Source organism: Sciurus carolinensis, chromosome X (genome assembly GCF_902686445.1).
Source record: "Sciurus carolinensis chromosome X, mSciCar1.2, whole genome shotgun sequence".
Classification (NCBI taxonomy): domain Eukaryota; kingdom Metazoa; phylum Chordata; class Mammalia; order Rodentia; family Sciuridae; genus Sciurus; species Sciurus carolinensis.
In genome coordinates, this window is record NC_062232.1 from 131,274,060 (window position 1) to 131,291,293 (window position 17,234).

The 17,234-nt window shown below is 37.2% G+C and overlaps 1 protein-coding gene across 1 annotated transcript in view; it reads right to left on the reverse strand.

Moving 5' to 3' along the window:
* Clic2 (chloride intracellular channel 2) overlaps nt 1–17,234 on the reverse strand; it is a 40,851-nt gene that overhangs the window by 13,338 nt on the left and 10,279 nt on the right. Inside the window, exons 2-3 of the mRNA XM_047537159.1 lie at nt 13,427–13,536; nt 13,179–13,304 (exon numbers count right to left, since the gene is read on the reverse strand). Coding sequence (XP_047393115.1) covers nt 13,179–13,304; nt 13,427–13,536 — 236 coding nt within the window. The remainder of the gene's footprint in view (nt 1–13,178; nt 13,305–13,426; nt 13,537–17,234) is intronic.

The following is a 17,234-nucleotide window of genomic DNA, read 5'->3' on the forward strand; positions in this document are numbered from 1 at the left end:
CCTCAACTCTCTTGGCTTTTGCCTGGCACACAATGATGCTTGGGTGACTACCCTTCTCTGTTCTGCCTTCTTGTTTCCAGCCAACTAGTCTGTGGCCTTGGAATGCCCTGAACACTGGCTCAGCTGTATCAGTCTCCACCATGGGGTCTGGGTCCTCCATTCTGGCAGATTCTGGAATGTCTATTAGACAACTTTAGAACCCTTCGCCTGATCCCCAGCTTAAAGCCATCAAAACTTATTCATTTGTGTAATGATATTTGGCCACAGTACCCTCTAGGTAATCAATCCAAAATGGCCATGTAATGGCACACAGTTTCTGTGAGTGAGCAGGGAAATGGAAAGGGATTCCTTATCTTCAAGTCTTTTCTTTCTTGCACTTCTTTGCTCTTCCTGCAAAGTTGAATGCCTCCTTTTGGCTTCTTCTCCCCATCTTAATCCCTCCTCCTTCTCCAACTTCGACTCAGCTAACAAACCACTCCCATACCAGTCTGCTGCAGCAGAGGCCCCTCCGGCCTCTGCTTCCCCAACTCCTTTGCCCTGTTCTGTTTCTGCTTCCATTCTCCTGCCCAGTCCACCCAGTCTTCCTGCCATGAGGTCCCACGCACATATTCTAGACCCCCATGGGAGGTGGCTGGTGTGGAGGAAGTAACCAGCCAACAGTCAGTGGCGTGGTGCAGTAAAGAGTATGATATAGCAGCCCCATTCCTCAAAAGTAGTGTGAATAATGTTTCACAATTTTCTGCATCCAAATTTGAGTTGATTACTAACCAGGAAAAAAGGTTAAAATGGCCTAGGTATCAAGTTTCTGGTAGAAACCTGTTGTCTCAACTCCTTTCAGATCTCAGTCAAGGCTTACATTGAAATGTAAATAGAGGAAGCCAGAGGCGCAGTGGGAGACCAGTCTCAAACCCAAGGAAAAAAAAAAAAAGGCAAAACGTTTTACCTGAACTCCAGCAAAAGAAATTATATGATGCCTTACCAAAACAATTAATGGCCGTATCATTTTTCCAGGACTCTTGTTTTTTTTTTTTCCCCTTAAATTCTATATTTTTTGAGCTCATGACTTTTTTCGCTCAGTTCTTTTTATCCAACTCTAGAGTTATTTTTGAACATCTGTTACATTGCAATGGAGATAAATGTTACAAGGCCTTTGCTTTTGTGTTGTGTTGTCTGTCTGTGTGCAAGTAAATATAAGCATGCATAAAATTAAAATTTAAAAAAATAAATCCAAATACTTTTAATTCATGTGATTGAAAAAGGTTCAATTTAAATTGGGTAAACTAATAAATGTAAAATGTTTTTAAATTAACTCACAAGTCTCTATAGGTAGTCAAAGTAATAAAATGTTGATGTTTATAAAATGTCTAACATCAATTTTTTTCTAGGACTTTTCTTCAACAGGAAAAAGACTGCAAATACTAAATACCATTAGTACACTTGTCTGATATCTTGGTTGTTTTATAATAAGATGAGTGAATTAAAGTTGACATGTATGGGATTACTCAAATGTGTTTGTTAGAGACATCTGATTAATTTATAAAGTTAAAATGCTAATTTTTAAATAACATCAAGTACTCTTTAACTCTTTAAATTTCATGCAGTAACATACTTAAACATTATTTGTGTTTTCATAGATTGGTAAATAAAAAAGGGTTTAAAATTGCTTTGTGTCATCACTAAACTAAAAATAAGGATTTCTTAAAACACTAATTTACTCTTAACATTATGTCTGTTAAGTTTTATTCTTTAGGACAATTAGTCTTAAAAATTGGGGTTTATACTATTATGGTTAAACAACAACTGTTAGAGTATTGTACTATGTTACAGAGTCTAAATTTTTCTTTAAAAACTAAATTTAATAATAATTGTGGAATGGTCATTCTTTGTATATTAAATGTGTTCATATTTTCCAGGTATACAAGCCTTTAAAGCAGAACATTTATCAAGCTTCTATTCTCCAAATTAAACTTGTCTGTAATGGTAATTTTAAACTTATAAAGAGTAAATTTTATTGGTGACTTATTTTTATCATTTAATGTTCTGTTTTAGGACCTGTTATCAATAGGGTATATGTAAAATTTGTTATTTTTTACCCTGAGATAAAAATTTAAATGTAAATGTATTTCTAAAAGTTATTGAGAGCCTGATTTGTTTAAAGGTTAAACATGAAAGCAATTTGCCACTTTGCCACACAAAAGGAAAGTTAAAAGCTCTCTCAGCCTTTCTTTAATTCATGTTTTAGATATAATGTTAAATTGTGTTAACTAATGTTCATATAGACTCAGGAGTTGATATATGTAAACTTAAAATGACATTTAAGAAAGAAGCAAAGATCAACATCAGAATTAGAACACCATGCCTTACCTGAGATAAGGCTCTGCCTCCTCTCCCACCTTACTGCATGTTAGAGTGGCTTCACAATAAGCCAGACTCCAGCTTCTTTAAAGTTATATTCAAAAGATTGGTTCTTTTTTTTGTGGTGCTGGGGATTAAACCCAAGGTCTTGTGCTTACAAGGTAAGCACTCTACCAACTGAGCCATATCCCCAGCCCAAAAGATTGGTTCTTGTTGTAAAACTACTGGGATCTCAAATGGGATATAATGTAGAGCTCAGCCAAAAATTCAAGATAGTTATTATACAAGCTGAATATAATTTTACTCTTGCTAACTTCATTTTGTAAAACTGTTCCCTGTTTTGCAGAAGTACTGCTTCAAGAACACAGAACCTAAGTAACTTGTGATAATCAGCCATCACCTACAGAACAGATAGTATATAATGGTGACTTCTAGACTCCAGTTAAATAAAAGGGTAAATAACTGTAAAGTTATAGACATTGAAGTTAAAGCCCAGTACTCTTACTTTATGACTGATGAGACTGGCTTGCTGGATGGTTAAAGATCAAACCTAGAGGTTGAAATTAAATACAGAGGCCAAGAAAAACCAGTACCTGGATCTTGCCTTCAGTCAGCCTGAACCCAGGGAACAAGAGGACTTCTCTAAGGAGGTTATCAACTCTGGGTCACACAACCTACCAATCAGGGAGATTGATGAGACCACTAGAGGATGAAATGCCAATCAGTGCACCTGTTGCAGAGGAGGGTCAAGGAAAAAGGGAGACATCCCTGGTGCTTTCAAGCGAAGCCACTTCACCAAGAAGACCCTAACTAGGGAATGGCACTAAGGAGCTAAGAAGTTGCTCTCAAGTTCCCCATGAGTGACCCCTGTGGGAACTCAACTGACTCTTTCATAAGACAGGAACAGGTCAATTTGACCAGCTTGATCTTAGACACCTAGCAAAACAGTTAAAACCAAAATATAGCCATTCTTGGGCATTTAAAAGAATCAATAGTTAAATGTAACTTAAGGTGTACACTTGTGTTAGCCCACTAGAATAAAGACTAGAAGCTACAAAAGAGAGATTCTTAGGCAAATGTGCCTGATAACTATCAAGAGACACTGCCAGAGTCAGAAGATTTTAGTCAGTTTAACACCTACAGACACAGGTAGGCTTAATCTATGTTTGCTAGTAACAGAAATATATAGATCTCTACTAAACACAAGTTATACCAATAAAAGCACATTTTACAAAAATCAGATGACATTAAGTAGCTTAACTATATTTTCTGGGGACATCAATGACATTAAGAGTTAAATGTTGTGTTTACATTGCTGAGAACCTGGACAATGTTAAAGTTCCCAAATAAAGGCCTTGTCCTCTCCAGCCTTTGTTAGGCTTGTTATGGGAACTATTTCTCAGTTCTTCCACCTCCTGGTGAGGGATTATTGACTCCTGTGATTTTCATGATATTCATTGACATGTTCCAGATTCTGCAACATTTATTTTGTATTAATCTCATTTCAGTACTCATGTCTTTTTGTTCTTCTCTCATAGAAGCACCCACCCCCAGTTGCCTTTACAAACTGCTCTTCCCCAGCCAGACTTCTACAATGGACCCCTCAATTGACCCAATTTTTAAAAGGGAATTCCAAACTGCTTGCCCCACACTGCCCCCTTCCAGCTCGAAGAAGCCAGAACGGTCATCGACCCCTTTCCCTACAACACTAAGGAGTTCCTAAAACTAGAGGGGGAATGAAGCCAGAATTGGGGACAGGCAGTTAGTGTAGAAATGGGGGATAGGGTCAAATCGAGGAAATGAAGTCCATGAAAGCCATCTGCCTCTGGAAGTCTGGAAGTTGGAGACTGCCCCTGGGAGAATGGAATGTCAAGGATCTTCTGAGCCCATTGATTACCAAATTTTCCTGCCCTTATCAAGGACTGCAAGCAAGGAGGTGCTAATTGGTGCCCCCTGGGTCCTTACCTGGCTAAATTAGTTTGGCCCTCCCCCGTCCCATCCACTTCTTTTTACATCTCACCTGCAAAGCCAGGCCTAGTCACATAGGCAGAAAGGAGAGATAAGGGGGGAGGGAACTGGAGAACAAAAGATCTTATAAAAACAAAAACGGGGGAATATAATATAACATAAAGCTGCTCCCCTGCCCTTTACACTGCAGTCATTTCCCCACCTCCCAACTTACAGCTTAGCTTGTCAGTCTGTGAACATCCTAGCCAGCCATGGGTTCATCAGTCAGCTGGCAAGTATTCGTCTCTGTTATTGGTCCCTGTTAGCCCTTGGAATTCCACTGCTTAAGAATGGCTCCCCACCATTTTCTCTCTCTTTCTCTCCCCCTCGTTTTCATGCTATCTCCTCCTGGCTTTCACTCTCTCTTGAGTGTGCTCTCTTTTTCTCATTTTCAGTTCCTGCGTCTAGAGTGGTTTCTGGGTTCTTACAGAGAGAGCCTATGAAGTGGGAGAAAATTTTTGCCAGCTCCTCCTCTAACAGGTTATTAATATTCAGGATATAAAAAAACTCAGGCTGGGGAAAGTGTTCAGTTGATAGAGTGCTTGCCTTGCAAGCACAAGGCCCTGGGTTTAATCTCCAGCACCGCAAGGAAAAAAAAGCACTCAAAAAACTGAACACCAAACCACAAATAACCCAAATCAAAAAGTAGGCAAAAGAACTAAACAGACATTTCAAAAGAAGAAACACAAATGGCTAACAAATATAAGAAAAAATATGTAAAACACTTCTAGCAAGCAGGGAAATGCAAATCCAAATTACACTAAGATTTTATCTCACTCCAGTTAGAATGGCCATTAGCAAGAATAAGAATAATAAATGCTGGCAGGGATTGGAGAGGGAAAGATACACTGATACATTGTTGATGAGACTGTAAATTAGCACAACCATTCCAAAAAAGCAGTATGGAGATTCCTCAAAAAACTAAGATTGGAATCACCATATCACCCAGCTATCCCATTCCTTAGTATTTATTTGAAAGAAGTAAAATTAGCATACTACAGTGATAAGGACACATCAATATTCACAGCAGCACAATTCACAATAGCCAAGTTATGGAACTAGCCCAGGTGCTGTCAACAGATGAATGGATCAACCAAATGTGGTATATACACAATGGAGTTTTATTCATCTATAAAGAAGAATGGGGGCTGGGACTGTAGCTCAGTGGCAGAGTGCTTGCCTAGGATATGTGAGGCACTGGGTTCAATTCTCAGCACTGCATAAAAATAAATGAATAAAATAAAGGCATTCTGTCTATCTACAACTAAAAAAAATTGAAAAAGAAGAATGAAACAATGGTGCTCATCAGTAAATGGATGGAAAATGGAGAACATCATGCCAAGTGAAATAAGATGGCCTCAGAAAATCAAGAGTCAAATATTTTCTCCTATATTTGGAAGCTACAGTAGAATAAGGTAAGGAATGAGGTGGTGAAAAGGATTGAACATCATAAATATATATGGAATATCAGTGGAGTAGAAGATGGAGAATGAGAAGGAGGGAAGAAGGACAGGAAAGGGAAGGAAATACATAATGAATTTAATAAAATCACATTATATGAATATATAAATTAACCAAAAGGAATTTCACCTTTATGAATATGTAGAAAGTACCAATCAAAAATGAATAAATAAAAAAGTGTGGAGGCTGAGGTTGTGGCTCAGTGGTAGAGCGCTTGCCTAGCATGTATGAGACACTGGGTTCCATCCTCAGTACCACATGAAAATAAATAAAGGTCCATTGACAACTAAAAAAATATTTTTTTAAAAAGTGTGAAAGGAAGATCAGAATAGAGGAAGGAGAATGGGAGGATGGGGATTGAAAACAATTTCCTTGCATATATGATTTTGTAAAAATGAACCCAACTACTATGCATAACTATAATACTCTAATTTAAAAAATGAATAAACTAATTTACATTTTATTTTTTAAATCTTGTTTATTTACTGTCTCCCCCAGCTTGGGTGTAAACTCTATTAAGGGACATGAATTCACTGATTTGTCCCAAGTGCCTAAGTGTACATAAGTATTCAGTAAAATATTTATTAAATGATTAAATTAATTCATTAACTTCCTTAATTGATATTAGACTTTGTTTGCTGAATGTTCCCCAAAAGCCCACATGTTAAAGACTTGTTCTCTAATGGCACTATTGAGAGGTGCTGGAACTTTTGGGAGGTGGGGCCTAGTGAGACATCCTTAGGGAGGCATGCCCTTGAAGTGAATTGTTGGGTTCTGGTCTCTTTATCTTCCTATCTATATTTGCTTCCTAGTTCATGTGGTGAGCAGTTTTGCTGTACCATGTGTTCCCTCCATGATGTGTTACCTTGCCATAGACCTAAGCAATTGGTTACTTGATCATGTACTGGAACCTCTGAAACTGTGAGCTGAAGTAAACCTGTATTTGTAAATCGGTTATCTTAGATATTTTCTTATAGTGATAGAAAGCTAATACATTTGATAAAAGGTATCCAACATAACCTTTTGATGAGAGTGTCAACAAAATGGTAGAGTATGATTTTATAGTGCTCATACTCTCACAGAAACATTAATTTGAACAACTATTTATATATGAAAATAGCTTCACAAGAGCTAAGAAACCAGATGAGAGATTACATACCTGATTGTGACACAGAAATAAGAAAAGACACATTTAAGAGGACAGCACATTGGAGAGAGAGAGAGAGAGAGAGAGAGAGAGAGAGAGAGAGAGAGAGAGAGAGAGAGAGAGAGAGAAATTCTCTGCTTGGGGAATGGAAAAGAAAACGAGCCTTTGGTTTGTATTCCAACACTGGAATTGCCACAGTAAAACGAAATTGGGAAGGCTCCCATAAACCCAGACTCCAGGTCAGCCCTGTGGATTCAGTCTCTATACCAAGCCCAGCATGATGCTGGCCTCTGCTGATTTAGACACTAGGCTAGCTCTTGTAGCCAGGCCAACCTAGCAGACTCAGTCTCCAGGTCTATCCCAGAGTCAGTCCAGTCACCAGAGACTCAGCATCCAAGCCTTCCCAGCCACTAGTACCAGATTGGCCTCCACAAACTCAGGCTCCAGAAAATCCCGAAGGTCCCCAGGCCAGAACCACTTCCAGGCCTGGCCCAACACCAGACAATACCCCATGGATCTAGCTACCAGGCCTGACTCAGCACCAGCCAAGAGACCATGAATACTAGCTTAAGGGTAGTTCCCCCAGACCCAGCCTCAAAAACTATCCAAGTACCAGGATAGCCTCTGAAGCTCCAGACTTCAACTTTGCCCAACACCACATTGGCACCTATGCACTCCAGCTCTAGGCCAGCCTGCATGGGCTCAGTCATTAGGCTGGAACCCACATGGAACTAGGCTCCAGGCCTACCCAGCAGGTTGTCCTCGATGGTCCCAGACTTTTGGGCACCCATAGACCACAGCACCAGGCCAGAAACTGCAGACCTACTCTCAAGTTCATCCTCCAAAAATACAGACTTCAGATCTACCCAATGTCAGGCTAGCCTCCATGGCCTCAGGTATCAGGTCAATACCCATAGACTCAGCCTTCGGTTCAGTCCCCATAGTTAGAGACTCCAGGCTTGTCCAGTTCCAGGACAGACCATGTAACCCCAGGCTCCACATCAGTCTCTGAAAACTTAGGCTCAGCCCAGGTTCCAGACCAACATAGAGTAAGTCTAGTTCAGATGGCTTCAGACTTCAGGTCCATCCCACTATTGGACTTAACCCTTTAGTTCAACACCAGGCCAACACCTATGGTTTCAGATTCTAGAATAGTACCCAGAGATCCTGCCTTCAGGATGGCTCCCACAGACAAGACTTCAGACCTGTAAAGAGCTAGGCCAACTCCCGTAAGCCCCAAGCTTCATGACAATCCTGTGAACATTTTGGGCCAGGTAATAATAGCAATAATTAAGAATAATTATTATTATTCTCCTTTTCCCTATAATTCTCCTCCTCCTCCACTTCCTCCTCCTTCTTCTTCTGTTTTGTACCAGGGATGCTTAACCACTGAGCCACATCCTCAGCCTTTTTTATTTTGAAACAGGGTCTCACTAAGTTGCTTAAGGTCTTGCTAACTTGTTGAGGCTGGCCTCCAACTTGTGATCCTCCTGCCTAAGCTTCCTAAGCTGCTGGGATTATAGGCATGGACCACCAATACCTGGCTGGGTCAGGTAATTTCTTTGTTGTGGGGGCTTCCTTGTGCATTGTAGGATATTTTGAGACATCCTTAACATCTACACACTAGATGCTAGCAGCAGCCCTCCCTCTAGTCTATATCCAGACATTTCCAAATGTCTTCAGGGGACAAAATCATCACCAATTCAGAACAATTGCCATAGATCAAATACTCAGGAGTGAGATTTCTGAGTAACATGTTCTTTGGTATGTCTGTGCCACTTTACATTTATTTATTTATTTGCCAGTTTACATTTAGATCAAGAATATGTGAGAGATTCAGTTGGCTCATATCTCATTGACATTAGGTACTTTCAGATTTTTTAAAAAATTTCAGTCACTCTAATAGGTGCATATTGGCATCACATCATGGTCTTACTTTGAAAATTTTCCTAAAGGCCAATGATATCGAGCATCTTTTCATGTGCTTATTTTGCTATCCGTGTATCTTATCTGGTGAAATGTCTGTTCAAATATTTTGCCCATTTTTAAAGTGAGTTGTTTTCTTCCTGTTGAAATTTTATATATTCTGAACTAAGTCCTTTGTCACAGCTGTGATTTTCCCTATGTGACATGTATTTATCTACTTAATCATTTATTCATATTGACATGACATGAATATTTATTATATAGTTTGTGTGGTACATTATTTATTCAGTTGTTCAAATAGATCCTTTTGACATGCCCCCATCCATTGGTTTTTGAATGCTTCCTTACTTTCTGACATGGTAAGATGCTCAAAATTCATCTTGTATTTTCCTTGTCCCAGCCATAGAATCATCTGTTTCTCCAAAAAGCCCAGGCACTTTTTAAAAAATGGTGAATAAAACTAAGACCTTGATGCAAGATATCCAAATACTTTTCATTTTTACATTTTGATTCTATTCACATGTATTTGTACACTTTTTGTTGTTTTATTGGTTACTGTACACATTACAAAATGCATAACACATCTTTAACTCATTACAACTAATATAAATTGTTACCCTTCTCTTGGTAATACTAGAAACTTAGTAATCTTTTTTTTTTTTTTTTTTTTTTTTTCCGGGTAGCGGGTACTGAGAATTTCACCCAGGGCTAGGAAAAACCTAGGCAAGTGCTCTGCCACTGAACCACACCCTAGCCCTTTTAAAATTTTATTTTTGCGGGGCTGGGGATATAGCTCGGTAGAGTGCTTGCCTTGCAAGTACAAGGCCCTGGATTCAATCCCCAGTACCACAAATAAATAAATAAATAAAAACAAATAAAATTTTATTTTGGGACAGGGTTTCACTAAATTGCCAAGGCTGGTCTCAAAGTTGCCATCCTTCTGCTTCAGCTTTCCCAGTAGCTAGGATGACAGGCGTGAACCATGTATCCAGCCTGATAATTAGAAACTCTCCTTACTACCTTGCTATCTTTTGCATTGCATTTTAATTGTACCTAATTTTAAGACTCACAAGACATTACTGTTACTGTTTTTACAATCACTATTCAGTTAATATTCACTAATAGTTACCTACATATTTACTCTTTCTGTTGCTCTTTGTTACTTAATCCATTTCATATTTCCATCTTGGTTTATTTTTCTTCTTCCTGCAGAATTCCTGTATCTGTTAATGCAGGAGTGCTGACAATGAATTATATTAGTTTTTCTTTGAAACATCCTATTTTTCCTCTTTTTTTTTTTTTTGTGGTGCTGGGGATTGAACCCAGGGCCTTGTGCATTCGAGGCAAGTACTCTACCAACTGAGCTAGATTCCCAGCCCCTCCTTTATTTTTGAAGGATATTTTTACTGGATATATAATTCTAAATTGACAGCTATTTTTTCCAGCACTTTATATTTCCACTGTTGTTTATCTTCCATTTATTTTTCAATGGAGACTTTAGATATTGGTCTTATTATTGCTTCTTTGAAGGAAAGTATCCTTGTTCTTCAGTTTCTTTTTAAAATTTAGTTTTTGTTTTTGTTTTGTTTTTCAGAAATCTTATTGTGGTTATCTTTAATGTGATTTTGTTTGATTTTTTTTTTCCTATTTGAGGTTTGCAGAGTTTTTTGAAACTGTGGATAAGTTGTTTCTTATTAACTTTGGATGAAAATATTGCTTCTTTCCTATTATTTTTCTCTCTCATTCTTGGAGTCTAATGACATATATGCTTAACCTTTCTCTGAGATCATACCTATGTCTCTAATGCTCTTTTATATACTTTTACTAATTTGTCTTTGCATCAGTTTGGATATGTCTCTAGTCACTGTGCATCTCTTATACTGTGTCTTATCTGCTGTTAAATCCATGTCATAAATTCTTAAGGTCATGTATTTAATATTTCAGTTATAGAATTTTAGTTGTTCTTTTAAAAATACACTCTAGTTCTGTTGTGAAAATATCTATCATTACATCTGTTTTCTCCATTTTTTCCTTTTCTTTTCTTGAACATATCAACCACAATTATGTAAAAATTCTTTTTAGCTAACTCCCATAACTGGGTCACTTGCTGGTTCAGTTCTAGTCTTTTTTACTCTCTCTCTCCATATATATATATATATATATATATACACACACACACACACACATATATATATACACACATATATATACACACATATATATATATACACATATATATGTATTTTGCTGTTTTTTAGTTATTTTTTATTGAATGATTGGTAGACATGCATAAAATTTTAATGGCTCTAAATTATCCTTTTATAGACGGGGTGTACCAAGTCATTTTCCAGAAGTTAAAGTGGTGGCTGATAATGCTAACTGAATCACAGACTGTGTGAGTCAAGGTTGTGTTAGGGCCCTGGAAAAAAATAGTTTATATCTGGTTCACCCTTGGTCCTCTTCCTCTAGGATTTTAATATGATTTCCTGGAATATTCTTTAGATAATTCTCATGCTGCAAGGTACTAAACTCAAATTTTTGTCTCAGGGGACTTGTTCATTTTCAAAGGTTTTCCATTTAGTCTTTTTTTCCATCCAACCTGAGCAGCTGCAGAATCTGGCAAATGTTCTGATAAGTAAACTGGTTATGTGCTTTAGGACCTCAAAGTCTGCAGTAAAAGCCCTGATGGTTTCTCTGTCCCCAAGCAGCAATTCTCTGTTGCTATATGCTAGGCATGAAAGACAAAGATTTAAAAAGGTGTTTTAGAAAGACTGAAAATAAGTCCAGAGTACAATATACTAAGCAAATTCTAAGTAAAAAATATTATAGTAGTATAATTTTAGTCAAAATGGAATTATCTAATTCATTGAAGAGAATCAGAAATCAATTCCAAAGATATAGACATCCCCCAGGCATCTGGAATAAAAAAACACAATGAAAAAAATTTCATGAATATAAAATAAGTAAAATAATTCATACAACAAAAAAGCAAGAATGGAAATTACAAAAATATTAAAAACAAAGGGAGGAGGCTAGAGTTGTGGCTCAGTGGTAGAGCACTTGCCTGGCATGTGTGAGGAACTGGGTTCGATCCTCAGCACCACATAAAATTAAATGAATAAATAAAATAAAGATCCATTGACAACTAAAAAATATTTAAAAACAAACAAACAAACAAACAAACAAACAAAAAAACGAAGGAAGTAGCCCTGGGACCCTGTCTTACTTGGTTTCTGGTCATAGGCAGCTAAGTAGACAGAATTCTAAAATGGCCTCCAAGATTCTCACTCCCTGGTATACATGCCATGTGTAATGCCCTACCCTTCAGTGTGATTGAGGACTTTGAACATGATAGGATATCACAACTATGATTAGGTAGGCAATCAGTTGATTTGGAGTTAATCAAACGGGAGATTATCTTGGGTGGGCATGATTTAATCAGGTAAGTCCCTAAAAGAGAGTGAAACAGAGAAATATTATTTTGCTGGTTTCAGAGGAGGAGAGTAAATAGTCCTGTTGTGAACTGCCAATGCAAATGGATAGCCTCTAGGAACTGAACGCTTACTACAACAGTGAACCAGTAATCCAAGACCTGACATATTTGCTATAAGAAACTGAATTTGCCCAAAACATGGAGAAACATGCAAGAGGACCTGGGCCCCAGATGAGAAGTGCATCCCTGACCAATACCTTGATTGCAGCTTCATAAGACCCTGAGCAGAGGACCCTGTAGGTCATGCCCAGTTTACTGACCAAGGAAAACTGTAAGATAATAAATGTTATTTTAAGACATCAAGTTGTGGTAATTTGTTGAACAGCAATGGAAAATAAATAAGGCATGCTTCTTATTTCTAAAAATTATCCTGTGTAGGCTACATTTGTCATTCAAGTATAGACAGTGCAGTTCTGGTCTCTGGCCAACTATTTGAGATCTATTTCCTAGCCTTTAGCCTGTGTTGAGTGTGTTCTTTTATATAGTGTTAATATCTTACCCTCTCATTTCTATCCCCCTGTGTTTTCTCTATTTTAAGCCCACAGATAATTTACGTTCGTGTTTTAAAGTATGTTATGCATTTAAAAATAATTTAAAATGATGTATTTATCATATTTGTGTATTTGAAGTTGGAGGGAGAGGTTTATGAGTATGTCTTATTTGACATGGAGGCCCAGAAATCCCAAAGCACTTTTAAATTGGCAATAATCCTCAACCTGTAATAAATATACCAATTGAATAGATTACAGGTTATATAATAATATAACAATATCCTATAAAATGTTGTACCTTGGAGGAGCCAATGTTTGCTCTAGAAACTCCTCAATTTTAATGAAGTCCGTTTTCAGCTCCTTGTTATACACCAAGAAGGGAGGATTGGTACCTGGGGCTAAGTCCTTCAGCTCTTCCGGCTTTCTGTGATTATTTAAAATAAGTAGAGTTAGGTCTCTGGATAAAGTACACATTATAAAAACACAATTACACTGGTGTCTACCAATTTCAATCTCCAGAATTTAACATGTCCTGATTTCTCTTACCTGGTCATATCAACAGTTGTCACATTAAATTTAACTCCTTTAAGCCAGAGAATCATAAAGAGGCGTTGGCAAAATGGACAGTTTCCAATACTCTCCCCATCACTTCCAGCCTATTTAGAAAAAAAAAAAAAGCCTCAGGTCATTTATTTGTTTGTTCAACAAGTATGTATTGAGTGATTATTAATAAATGGACTAGTTTATGGAGACAAAGTTGGAAGTCCTTAATATCATGGATTCTATCATCTGTGGGCTAAGAGAGATAATGAATGAAATAATCTTATTATATATAAAATTGTAAGTATGGATGAATAAATGATAATTTTTTTATATTATGAGAATTTATATAACCATTTTTGGTTGATAGACATTTAGAATATTACAAAAATTTTACTAACAACTTTAGTAACAAATATTCCTGGGCATATAACTTGTCCCACATCTGAGATTATATCTTTATAGTTCATCCTTAAAATGAGAATGCAAGGTAAAAGTATACACATTTTCTATTTTGATATACTCTGACAAATTTCCTTCCTGAAAAGTATCTTTCCATATGTTCATTGACCATTTGATTTCTTTGTTTTCTGAATTAATTATTCATGACAGTTTTCCATTTTTCTATTAAGGGGATGAAATTTTCCTTATTGAGTTGGAAAAATTATCTGTATATTAAAGATATTAACTTTTTTTTATTTTTTTATTTTTTTTTTACGTTTACATAGGGTAATGATGTTTATTATATTTTTCCCCTCCCCCCCACCCCTCCCACCCCTCCCCCCCCCTCCCACCCCTCTTTTCCCTCTACACAGTCCTTCTTTCCTTCATTCTTACTGCTCTCCTTAGCCTAACTCTAAACCTAACCCTAAACCTAATGCTAGCCCGTCCCACCCCCCATTATATGTCCTTATCCGCTTATCAGCGAGATCATTCGTCCTTTAGTTTTTTGAGATTGGCTTATCTCACTTAGCATGATATTCTCCAATTTCGACCATTTGCCTACAAATGCCATAATTTTATCATTCTTCATTGCGGAGTAATATTCCATTGTATAAATATGCCACAGTTTCTTTATCCATTCATCAACTGAAGGGCATCTAGGTTGGTTCCACAATCTGGCTATGGTGAATTGAGCAGCAATGAACATTGATGTGGCTGTATCTCTGTAGTATGCTGATTTTAAGTCCTTTGGGTATAGGCCAAGGAGTGGGATAGCTGGGTCAAATGGTGTTTCCATTCCAAGCTTTCTGAGGAATCTCCACACTGCTTTCCAGAGTGGTTGCACTAATTTGCAACCCCACCAGCAATGTATGAGTGTTCCTTTTTCACCACATCCTCGCCAACACCTATTGTTGCTTGTATTCCTGATAATCGCCATTCTAATTGGGGTGAGATGAAATCTTAGGGTAGTTTTGATTTGCATTTCCCTTATTACTAGGGATGTTGAACATTTTTTCATATATCTGTTGATTACTTGTACATCTTCTTCTGTGAAGTGTCTGTTCATTTCCTTAGCCCATTTGTTGATTGGATTATTTGTATTCTTGGTGTAGAGTTTTTTGAGTTCTTTATAGATTCTGGAAATCAGCGCTCTATCTGAGGTATGGTTGGCAAAGATATTCTCCCACTCTGTAGGCTCTCTCTTCACATTTCTGATAGTTTCCTTTGCTGAGAGAAAGCTTTTCAGTTTGAATCTATCCCAGTTGTTTATTCTTGCTTTTATTTCTTGTGCTATGGGAGTCCTGTTAAGGAAATCTGATCCTGAGCCAACAAGTTGAAGATTTGGACCTACTTTTTCTTCTATAAGATGCAGGGTCTCTGGTCTGATTCCGAGGTCCTTGATCCATTTTGAGTTGAGTTTTGTGTAGGGTGAGAGATAGGGGTTTAGTTTCATTCTATTGCATATAGTTTTCCAGTTTTCCCAGCACCATTTGTTGAAGAGGCTATCTTTTCTCCATTGCATATTGTTGGAACCTTTGTCTAGTATGAGAAAATTGTATTTATTTGGGTTTGTGTCCATGTCCTCTATTCTGTACCATTGATCTACCTGTCTATTTTGGTACCAATACCATGCCGTTTTTGTTACTATTGCTTTGTAGTAGAGTTGAAGATCTGGTATTGCAATACCCCCTGCTTCACTCTTGCTACTGAGGATTGCTTTAGCTATTCTAGGTTTTTTATTCTTCCAGATGAATTTCATAATTGCTTGCTCTATTTCTGCGAGGTACATCATTGGGATTTTAATTGGAATTGCATTGAATCTGTATAGAACTTTAGGTAGTATAGCCATTTTGACGATATTAATTCTGCCTATCCAGGAACATGGGAGATCTTTCCATCTTCTAAGGTTTTCTTGAATTTCTTTCTTTAGTGTTCTGTAGTTCTCATTGTAGAGGTCTTTCACCTCTTTTGTGAGATTGATTCCCAAGTATTTTATTTTTTTCGAGGCTATTGTGAATGGGGTAGTTTTCCTAATTTCTCTTTCTGAAGATTCATCACTTATGTATAAAAATGCATTGGATTTATGAGCATTGATCTTGTAACCTGCTACTTTACTGAATTCACTTATGAGTTCTAAAAGTTTTCTGGTGGAATTTCCAGGTTCCTCTAAATATATAATCATGTCATCAGCGAACAGGGATAGTTTGAGTTCTTCTTTTCCAATTGGTATCCCTTTAATTTCTTTGGTTTGCCTAATTGCTCTGGCTAGAGTCTCAAGGACGATGTTGAATAGAAGTGGTGAAAGAGGGCATCCCTGCCTTGTTCCAGTTTTTAGGGGGAACGCTTTCAGTTTTTCACCATTTAGAATGATATTAGCCATGGGCTTAGCGTAGATGGCCTTTATAATGTTAAGGAATGTTCCCACTACCCCAATTTTTTCTAGTGTTTTGAGCATGAAGGGATGCTGTATTTTATCAAATGCTTTTTCTGCATCTATTGAAATAATCATGTGATTCTTAACTTTAAGTCTGTTGATATGGTGAATGACATTTATTGATTTCCGAATGTTGAACCAACCTTGCATCCCTGGGATAAAACCCACTTGATCGTGGTGCACTATCTTTTTAATATATATTTGTATGCGATTTGCTAAAATTTTGTTGAGAATTTTTGCATCGATGTTCATTAAGGATATTGGTCTGAAATTTTCTTTCCTTGATGTGTCTCTGTCTGGTTTAGGTATCAGGGTGATATTGGCTTCATAGAACGAGTTTGGGAGGGTTCCCTCCTCTTCTATTTCATGGAATAGTTTGAGAAGTATTGGAATGAGCTCTTCTTTAAAGGTTTTGTAGAACTCGGCTGAGAACCCATCTGGTCCTGGACTTTTCTTTGTTGGTAGGCTTTTGATGACCTCTTCTATTTCATTGCTTGAAATTGGTTTATTTAAGTTGTGTATGTCCTCCTCGTTCAGTTTAGGTAGTTCATATGTCTCTAGAAATTTGTTGATGTCTTCAAGGTTTTCTGTTTTGTTGGAGTATAGATTTTCGAAATAGCTTCTAATTATGTTTTGTATTTCAGTCGTGTCTGTTGTGATGTTTCCTTGTTCATTCCGAATTTTAGTAATTTGAGTTTTCTCCCTCTTTCTCTTTGTTAGTGTGGCTAAGGGTTTATCAATTTTATTTATTTTTTCAAAGAACCAACTATTTATTTTATTAATTTTTCCGATTGTTTCTTTTGTTTCGATTTCGTTGATTTCGGCTCTGATTTTAACTATTTCCTGTCTTCTACTACTTTTGGTATTGGTCTGCTCTTCTTTTTCTAGTGCTTTGAGCTGTAGTGTTAACTCGTTTATTTGTTGATTTCTACTTCT